Source organism: Hyla sarda, chromosome 6 (assembly GCF_029499605.1).
Source record: "Hyla sarda isolate aHylSar1 chromosome 6, aHylSar1.hap1, whole genome shotgun sequence".
NCBI lineage: Eukaryota > Metazoa > Chordata > Amphibia > Anura > Hylidae > Hyla > Hyla sarda.
The window spans coordinates 90,846,832-90,857,834 of NC_079194.1; the positions used below are offsets into that span (position 1 = coordinate 90,846,832).

Consider the following 11,003-nt stretch of genomic DNA (forward strand, 5'->3'; position numbering starts at 1 on the left):
GTGTTGAATGACAGAGGGAAGTGGCCTGTGGTTTAAGGGGAGGAAATGAAAAGGAATTTTAATAGAACAAACAGTGGCTCCGCTTCCTATAGGCAATACTTCAAAGACGGCCCTACCCCAGAGCAAACAATATGGTACAGAGGTCGCCAGTCATCTAATAGCCTGGTCCGTCTGTCTATTCAGGGTCCCTTACAATGCAAACCTGGACAGACAGCATAAGGAACAAGTCATGCAAGTCTGTCCGAAGATGCTGGGACGATCCCCCGGTAGTGAGAGACATCGCTCAGAAACATGTCGAGTAAAAACAAAAGCAGCAACCTGAGAAGAGCCGTCATATTTCCATAATTATAACACTTCAAAGGGCTTTGGTTTCGCACAAAAAGTGTACAAGGTAATTCAAAGTGTGCGCAGGGTGCGGAAGGAACTTAAGACGCATTATTAACTTCAAAGCACTTTTGGCATGTGCAGTAGGCATGCATGGACATGGCACAACTGTCAAAACCGCTGGTATGGAAAAAAAAATTATAAACATGGATGGATAGACCAATGTTAAAAATGCTCCATTAGGGTGTATCCACGTGAACAGTATCCTGCGCATATTTGATGCTGCAGAGGTCAATGTAAACGAAAGGACTGAAAACAGCAAATCTGAAGCTATAAATCCTGTGCAGGATACTGTACAGTAGTCCCTCAAGTTACAATATTAATTGCTTCCAGGAGGACGCAATTAATCGACCGATATCGATTTTTTACGGCCGATACCGATAATCTGTGGAGGTTAGGGCCGATAACCGATAACTTATACCGATATTCCGGTATAAATTATCGGCTATTTATCTCCCCCTCCCCGCGACACCGCTGCAGATCATTGATTTAAAAGCGGGCACTTTAAATCAATGAACTGCAGTGGCTTTTGCGATGCCATAGGCCACCGCCGCCACCCGCTTCTCTCCCCCTGCCTGTCCGGGGATCCTCCTGAGTCCTATCACCGACACCGCCCCCCCCCCCCCCCCCACCACAACGTACCCCCCACCGCGTCGCACCCCCGGCCCCATTGCCTCCCCATCCCCTGTTCCCGGGGACCGGAATCCACTCTACATCTGGCTCCGGTGTGGCATCCTCCTGAGCTTTCACTGTGCGCACTGACGGTGACGGCACCTTGAGGACATCACTCGTCATTGCGCACAGCATAACGCAGGACGCAGCAGGAGCCAGAAGTAGCGTGGATCCCGGCCCCCGGGAACAGGTAATTATAAAACCGGGGATGGGGGAGGCAATGGGGCCGGGGCGGTGCGGTGGGGGGTGCAACGCGGTGTGGTGGGTCGTGGGGGGGTGCGGTGGTTGGTGCGGTGCAGTGGGGAGCGGTGCGGGAGGCGGGGCATTATCTGATTATCGGCAAGGTAATTGCTGATACCAATAACGCCCAAAATCATGAATATCGGCCAAACCGATAATCGGTTGATCCCTAGTTGAAACCATTGTATGTTGAGGCCAGAACTCTATGTAAACCTGGTAACTGGTTCTAAAGGCACCAAAATGTCATCCAAAAATAGGAAAAAGTGAAAATTAAAGAAAAATAAAGTAGATAACTAACACAGATAAAGCAAGTTCTTCTATATAAAAGTAAGAAAGTTGAATAGTTATTGTGTAATATTATGTCTGACACTTGTCTTTGTTTGTACCCCATAATTGTAAGCGCTGCGGAATCTGTAGGCGCTATATAAATAAAATTATTATTATATAAATAAAATTATTATTATAAATTATTATTAAGAAAGATCTGCTGGGAGCCGTAAATCACGGTCTATGTCAGTGTTTTCCAAGCAGGCAGCCTCCAGCTGTTGCAAAACTACAACTCCCAGCATGCCCGGACAGCCAAAGGCTGTCCGGGCATAATGGGAGTTGTAGTTTTGCAACAGCTGGGGGCAACCTGCTTGGGAAACACTGGTCTATGTTGAGGACAGGATCTTCTTCAGGGTCCTGTACAGTAAACACAGTGTCCTAAAAAAGTAACATGGAGTCGCCCTCACCTGGTGTCCAAAGGAGCAGGTAACCCTGGTACAGGTAAAGTGTACAGAACATGTAATACCTCTCTGTACTGTAGGGGGCGCTACCAGATATTAGTCAGTGCATATGCTTCAGTAATACAAGGGTTTTACCAGTAAAATGCCCATTCTGATTGGTCAGTTCTTCCGGCCATTGACACGTTTCACAGATCTGGACTGTCCATAGCATTGTATGTTGAGTCTGGTTTCAACTTACAATGGTCCAGAAAAGACCATTGTATGTTGAGGCCATTGTAAGTTGAGGGATCACTGTACATGCGCATGGACCATTAAGACTTGGGCTACATGGCGACTATGGTTGCACAATATTAAGTCTGGAATTGAATTTTGCATTGAATCGAATGACTATGTGGTAGCGTTTTGAAACACAACCACAATTTGACTGTCAATGGATTCAGGTTGCAAGTGCTAAAGTAAATCCTGTGAAATTGGAACATGCTGGAGACTTGCCTGCGGTATGAGAGGTTTTTTTTTACAGCCAAATTGTAAATTCAAAGTAGTCGCGCAGCAGCAGCAAGTTACAGACAAACTGCACAAATTTTTGGTCTCTGCTGGGACCTGATGTTGTGCGACCAATGTTCCTGTGTAGGCCTAAACTTTATCACAACACTACCACACTCCAACCAAAATAAATGGCAACCAAGTCAGTAAATGGGAACCAAGTCTCTTCTACTGAGACTCAAGGAAGATGTAAATGGGAAAAAATCCCTCTGGATCCATAAATTATATAAAAATGATGGAAACTGTGGCTGGAAAATGATCTTTAGGGAAATCTCCAATGTAAAGTGATCTTATGATTATTCATTTTATGTCCTGACACAAAATTATCAGGACCTTGGTGTGGCTAGGCCCAAATTTTGATATTTTGTCCTACAACTTAATACATCAATGAGAAGCATGCTGGGAGTTGTATTTTGCAACATCTGGAGGTCCGCAGGTTAAAGACCACTGCTCTAGAGTGATCACCTAGGAAGCATTAGATCTAATAAAATATTTAATAAAGACAATCCACTTCTCCTTGTACTAGCAGGCCCCCATCCACACGAGTGATCTGCCCTCTCCATTCATTCCTACACACTCTTGGTGACCCTATTATCTGCCTGTCAGGAATCTTTTACATGTTGAGCCCAGTCGGAGGGTGATGAAAAGGCTTCTTAAAAAGACTTCTTCACACTCTCTGGTTACAAGATATGTGTTCCTCCTCTCTGTGACATACTGTGGAATAAAAGAAAAGCTTATCTCTTGGGAAAGGGACTGTTAACCCCCAAACCTCTATGTCCTGGTGTAAGATGAGCAGTAAAGGAAGGAGATATCATTACGCACTGTCTCAGTCACTTCCACCAACAGGTATAGCAGTGTTTCCCAACCAGCGTGCCTCCAGCTGTTGCAAAACTACAACTCCCAGCATGCCTAGACAGCCACAGTGTGCCTCCAGCTGTTGCAAAACTGCAACTCCCAGCATGCCCGGACAGCGGCAGTGTACCTCAAGATGTTGCAAAACTACAACTCCCAGCATGCCCGGACAGCGGCAGTGTGCCTCCAGCTGTTGCGAAACTACAACTCCCAGCATGCCTGGAAAGCCACAGTGTGCCTCCAGCTGTTGCAAGCTACAACTCCCAGCATGCCCGGACAGCTGCAGTGTGCCTCCAGCTGTTGCAAAACTACAACTCCCAGCATGCCCGGAAAGCCGCATTGTGCCTCCAGCTGTTGCAAAACTGCAACTCCCAGCATGCCTGGACTGCCGAGGTGCCTCCAGCTGTTGCAAAACTACAACTGGGCTGGGCTTTGTAGTTTTCCAACAGCCGGAGGCACACTGGTTGGGAAACACTGATGTATAGGGACCAACAATAGGTCTTACCGACAGGTCTCCATTCACTGAGAATATGGCCACAACACCCAGATGTCTCATCCAAAGTTCTACTGAACTAAACAGAGACTACCACAGAACCTTATGGCAACGCAAATTTAGTTCAGTAGAAACAAAAGTTGAGGCCTTGATGCTGTAATGTGAATGGTTAAAAAACATACATACATATATATATATATATATATATATATAAATATATATATATACACACACACACACACACACAGGCTCCTATTGCATATTCTTATCCATCAAAAATATATATAGTGGGGAGGGAAGGAGGGACGAAAACAAAGTAAAACAGCCATTTACCTAGTACAAAGGCAGCCATTAAATTGCATACCCCAAAAACTGTTAGTCTTTGTTCACATACAGAACTTTGGTCAGTATTTAATGTTAAAACCGGGAGTGGAAGCAACAGAGAAAAACTATAACAGAATGATTTGCATCCAACACCTGGTTATTGGCTCGAAGTACTGACCAAAATGCTACATGTGAACACGGCCTTATATGCCACGATGCGCTGAGAAGAATTTAATGTTCCACTACAAACAAATTACTATAGACTAAGGGGGATATCAAAACCGGTCCAGAGGAAAAGTCACCCAGTTGCCTATAGCAACCAATCAGATCGCTTCTTTCATTTTGCAGAGGCCTAGTTAAAAATGAAAGAAGCAATCTGGTTGCTATGGGCAACTGGGCAACTTTTCCTCTGGACAGGTATTGATAAATCTAGGTATAGATAAATACGGATTCACTGTATACATGGGGGGTAGTATCTGATACTATAACACCATTTTAAGGGCTTGTTCCCATATATACATTGGTCTGGCTCAGTTTTCCTCCAACAAGACGCCACAACCGATCCCGCTGTACTCAATAGGATGGATCATGGTATCTGGGGCTTCAGATGTGACACAGAATGGGGGAGATTTATCAAAACCTGTCCAGAGGGAAAGTTGACCAGTTGCCCATAGCAACCAATAAGATTGTTTCTTTCATTTTTAACAAGGCCTCTGTAAAATGAAAGAAGCGATCTGATTGGTTGCTATGGGCAACTGGGCCACTTTTCCTCTGGACAGGTTTTGATAAATCTCCCCCAATGTGTCCTGCAGCATTTTACTATCCAGCTAGAAAAGTTATTAGTGTCAAAATAAGGAGAAAAAAAACAAAAACTGACAACTGATACATTTTTGCACATAAAAGTGATTTATGCGAACTCTAAAAGATGCTTCCCAGCCACATGGATGCAAATGGATCTACTTGCTATATTTTAATCTAGTAAACAATCCATGTAATCTGGTTGATCTGTAATCTGATATTGTTATAACAGAGTACCACCAACCTACAATCAAAGTAGATTATTATTATCTTAAAAAAAATACAAATTAATGTAAAAAAAATTATATATATATATATATATATATATATATATATATATACACACACACACACACACACACACATATATACACATACAGTGGTCCTCAAGTTACAATATTAATTGGTTCCAGGATGACCATTGTATGTTGAGACCAAAACTCTATGGAAACCTGGTAATTGGTTCTGAAGGCACCAAAATGTCATCCAAAAATAGGAAAAAGTGAGGATTAAAGAAAAATAAGTAGATAACTAATATATATAAAGCAAATCTTTACATATAAAAGTAAGAAAGATCTGCTGGGAGCTGTAAATAACTGTCTGTCAGTGTTTCCCAAGCAGGGAGCCTCCAGCTGTTGCAAAACTACAACTCCCAGCATGCCCGGACAGCCAAAGGCTGCCCGGGCATGCTGGGAGTTGTAGTTTTGCAACAGCTGGGGGCACCCTGCTTGGGAAACACTGGTCTATGTAGAGGACAGGAGCTTCTTCAGGGTCCTGTACAGAACACGCAATGTCCTCAAAAAGTAACATGGAGTCGCCCCCACCTGGTGTCCAAAGTTGCAGGTAACCCTGGTACAGGTAAAGTGTACAGAACATGTTGTACCTCCCTGTACTGTAGGGGGCGCTACTAGACACCAGTCAGTGCATACGCTTCAGTAATACAAGTATTTTACCAGTAAATGCCCATTCTGATTGGTCAGTTCTTCCAGCCATTGACACGTTTCACAGATCTGGACTGTCCGTAGCATTGTATGTTGAGTCTGGTTTCAACTTACAATGGTCCAGAAAAGACCATTGTATGTTGAAACTATTGTATGTTGAGGCCATTGTAAATTGAGGGATCACTGTATATACACACAATCTCCTCCACCCACTAACATCAGACCTGTCAAAATGTAGTGGTGCAAACTGCAAAACCTGAAATTAAACAGATACAACTGAGACTTTGCTCCCTCCCATCACTAAATACACTATATGGCACATATGTCAAGCATAGCTGTGGTTACTTTGTAAGGACCCATCATTCTTCCCATCCTATTTGACTTTGAACATACAGCTGTTGTGCTACATCGGTGTTCTCCAACCTGTATTGCAAAACTACAATTCGGTGGTCAGCGCATGATGGGAGTTGTTGTTTTGCAACAGCTGGAAAGCCACAGGTTGGGGGAAACACTGGGCTACATTGTGACTATTGACCTGGGGTCTCCAGCTGTTGCAAAACTACAACTTTCAGCATGCTGGGAGTTGTAGTTTTGCAACAGCTGGAGGTCCACCATTTAGAGACCACTTCTATAGACAGTAAAACAATATTGCGAGTTACAGAACTAAAATGTAACACTATGGTGCAAACCAAGGAAGAGATTTTACTGGGCAGTTTTGCATTATATGGGAACATTAACAATGAATTATAGTCTACAAGCAGGACAAAGTAAATGATACAATGTAACAAGTATTCTAGATTGACTAGATCCAGACAAAGTAACTGACCAGATCTACTATAACTCCCATCATCCGCAGAGATTGCATCAGAACTACTATAACTCCCATCATCCGTACATAGATCGCATCCGATCTACTATAACTCCCATCATCCACACATAGATCACATCAGATCTACTATGACTCCGATCATCCGCACAGAGATCGCATCAGATCTACTATAACTCCCATCATCCGCACATAGATCACATCAGATCTACTATAACTCCGATCATCCGCACAGAGATCACATCAGATCTACTATAACTCCCATCATCCGCACAGAGATCACATCAGATCTACTATAACTCCCATCATCCGCACAGAGATCGCATCAGATCTACTATAACTCCCATCATCCGCTCAGAGATCACATCAGATCTACTATAACTCCCATCATCCGCACAGAGATCACATCAGATCTACTATAACTCCCATCATCCGTACAGAGATCACATCAGGTCTACTATAACTCCCATCATCCGCACAGAGATCGCATCAGATCTACTATAACTCCCATCATCCGCACATAGATCACATCAGATCTACTATAACTCCCATCATCCGTACAGAGATCACATCCAGTCCTATACACAACACACCGAAGACTTTACAAGTCCGGGCAAAACTTTTCTGCTGAGTTTCAGCCATCACTGAAGTATTTCCCGGCCGGGGAGCACTGACCTTGGGTGCACAGGAGTCTGCAGGTGTCCTCCGGAGGCCGCCGGTAGCCGCACAGCTCGGATCCGGATATAGGAATACATTCAGGGATACCGCAAAGATGAGGAGACGCAGACACCGTGCCATGGTCTGCAGCCCACAGAAAACTTTGACTGTGCTGTCCACCGCGCATGCGGGCTAGAGCTGTGACAAGCCCCGCCCCCTTCTGGAGCAGACCCCACTCTGCAGCTGTCCCCCTGTCTGTCAGTAGCAGTGAGTATGTGTATGGAGGAGACCCCTTCTCTGTATGCTCTGCCTCCCCTCACATTATTACTATTACATTGTGCAGGAACCTCAGCTGCTCCACTCTGACTGGGAGGGTGTGGGAAGAACATAAAAAAGTGAAAAAAGTATAGTTAGGTGTCCAAAGCAACTAATCCCATTTCCCATCGCAACTAATCCCATTTCCCGTGGCAACTGATCCCACTGGCCATGGCAACTAATACCGTTGCCTATAGCAACTAATCACATTGCCCATAGCAACTAATCACATTGCCCATAGCAAATAATCTCATTGCCCATAGCAACTAATCACATTGCCCATAGCAACTATTCACATTGCCCATAGCAACTAATCACATTGCCCATAGCAACTAATCACATTGCCCATAGCAACTAATCACATTGCCCATAGCAACTAATCACATTGCCCATAGCAACTAATCACGTTGCCTATAGCAACTAATCACATTGCCCATAGCAACTAATCACGTTGCCTATAGCAACTAATTGCATTGCCCATAGCAACTAATCACATTTCTCATAGCAACTATTCACATTTCCCATAGAAACTAATCGCATTGCTCATAGCAACCAATCTCACTGCACCCTTCAACATTTTCAATGCAGTTTGCATTCGCAATAAGGGTATATGGGGTAACCTGGAGTTCTCTAGCTGTTGCAAAATAACAACTCCCATCATGCTATGACAGCCTTGGGGAACACTATCTTTGGACTGTCATGGGATAATGGGAGTTGAAGCAGCTGGATAGCCACAGGTTGGGAAACACCACATTAGGGTTCTGGTGCAAAAGAGAAATGCTGGGTTCTCACTTGTTTTGCAAAAACTCCCAAACAAAGGCACAAATGGCACACAGCGGATTTTTTCATAAAAAAAAAAAAAAAGGAGCAGCCAGATATAAGCTGGGATTTACGAAACGCCAAACGTTCTATGTTCACACAATGGGATTCTGCATGGAGATTGCGCTGTTCACATAGCAGAATTTCCATGCTGGAAAAATCTGGTGCGGAAATTCAAATTCCGGTGTCACCAGAAAGAATAAACATGTCTATGTTGTCTACAGATTCCGCACGGAAATGCATTGCTGTCTATGAGACGGTGCATTTTCGGGCAGTCCTAGCGCCAGCATGCTCTGTTTATGCTTCATGGTCAGGGAAATGTCCGAACAGAGATTTACCGTGCGGACATTCCCCCATGTGAACATAGTCTTACAACCTGGGATGTGCACAGGTCGACTAGAAAGGGGGCTTGAGCCCCTGCCATTTTGATGTTACTCCTAAAAGTGCCTTGGGTAGTCTGGCATTATTATGTGGACATTTATATCAATAATTATGGCAAGTGCCCTTTGTTTTTTTAGTTCAGCCCCTGTCCCCCAAAATGTCTGTGCACGTCCCTGCTTACAACGTATGGGAGAGAGAGACAGGCCAGTAGGTGTATGTGACCTCTGATGGTCCATAGGTGAGGTGAGACACTGTTACTAGATGTGAGAGACAGGCCAGTAGGTGTATGTGACCTCTGATGGTCCATAGGTGAGGTGAGACACTCTTACTAGATGTGAGAGACAGGCCAGTAGGTGTATGTGACCTCTGATGGTCCATAGGTGAGGTGAGACACTAGATGTGAGAGACAGGCCAGTAGGTGTATGTGTCCTCTGATGGTCCATAGGTGAGGTGAGACACTCTTACTAGATGTGAGAGACAGGCCAGTAGGTGTATGTGACCTCTGATGGTCCATAGGTGAGGTGAGACACTCTTACTAGATGTGAGAGACAGGCCAGTAGGTGTATGTGACCGCTGATGCTCCATAGGTGAGGTGAGACACTCTTACTAGATGTGAGAGACAGGCCAGTAGGTGTATGTGACCTCTGATGCTCCATAGGTGAGCCGAGACACTGTTACTAGATGTGAGAGACAGGCCAGTAGGTGTATGTGACCTCTGATGGTCCATAGGTGAGGTGAGACACTCTTACTAGATGTGAGAGACAGGCCAGTAGGTGTATGTGACCTCTGATGGTCCATAGGTGAGGTGAGACACTCTTACTAGATGTGAGAGACAGGCCAGTAGGTGTATGTGACCTCTGATGGTCCATAGGTGAGGTGAGACACTCTTGCTAGATGTGAGAGACAGGCCAGTAGGTGTATGTGACCTCTGATGGTCCATAGGTGAGGAGAGACACTGTTACTAGATGTGAGAGACAGGCCAGTAGGTGTATGTGACCGCTGATGGTCCATAGGTGAGGAGAGACACTGTTACTAGATGTGCGAGACAGGCCAGTAGGTGTATGTGACCTCTGATGGTCCATAGGTGAGGTGAGACACTCTTACTAGATGTGAGAGACAGGCCAGTAGGTGTATGTGACCTCTGATGGTCCATAGGTGAGGTGAGACACTCTTACTAGATGTGAGAGACAGGCCAGTAGGTGTATGTGACCTTTGATGGTCCATAGGTGAGGTGAGACACTCTTACTAGATGTGAGAGACAGGCCAGTAGGTGTATGTGACCTCTGATGGTCCATAGGTGAGGCGAGACACTGTTACTAGATGTGAGAGTAGGTGTATGTGACCGCTGATGGTCCATAGGTGAGGTGAGACACTCTTACTAGATGTGAGAGACAGGCCAGTAGGTGTATGTGACCTCTGGTGGTCCATAGGTGAGGTGAGACACCGTTACTAGATGTGAGAGTAGGTGTATGTGACCTCTGATGGTCCATAGGTGAGGTGAGACACTGTTACTAGATGTGAGAGAAGGGCCAATAGGTGTATGTGACCTCTGGTGGTCCATAGGTGAGGTGAGACACTCTTACTAGATGTGAGTTGCACTTGTCATTGTTCAGACTACTTGGCTTCTGTTTTGTCTCAGCCTAGAAGCCATATGCATGTCAACAAAGGGTGTTTAGGGAAAAACACTGAGAGGAACTGCTCAGGAAAACCCCTGCTGAGATGTTTGCTGAAGCGCTTCCTGCCAGGGGTGAGATTTTCTCACCTTATTCATGGCTGACATGAAAGACAATAGGATCTCCAGCCTGCTTCCTCCTGGTACCTTCCCTCCACGTATTATATGTTTCCTTGGGGCAATTCTGTCTTCACACAACCCCAGACTACTAAATAGCAGTAATTCAGAGCAGCAATATCATGTACAGAGATATTACATTTCATCCTTCTGTTGGAGATATGAGATTAGGATTTCCAGCTTATACCTTAAAGGGATACTGGTGGAAAACATTTTTTTTTAAATCAGCTAGTGCCTGAAA

General features: G+C 44.8%; 1 protein-coding gene across 3 annotated transcripts in view; it reads right to left on the reverse strand.

Annotated features, from left to right (window-relative positions):
* The window catches only part of IL17RD (interleukin 17 receptor D), a 96,264-nt gene extending 87,027 nt beyond the window's left edge, over positions 1-9,237 (reverse strand). Inside the window, exon 1 of one of the 3 annotated variants that reach the window (XM_056524410.1) lies at positions 7,477-7,559. Coding sequence is in view for 1 of the 3 variants with exons in the window: in XM_056524400.1 (XP_056380375.1) it covers positions 7,477-7,599 (123 nt within the window). In the remaining 2 variants the exon portion in view is untranslated. Of the gene's footprint in view, positions 1-7,476 lie in introns of all 3 variants that reach the window. The other 2 variants (XM_056524400.1, XM_056524406.1) reach the window with 2 other exon arrangements.
* Positions 9,238-11,003: the final 1,766 nt, after the last annotated feature.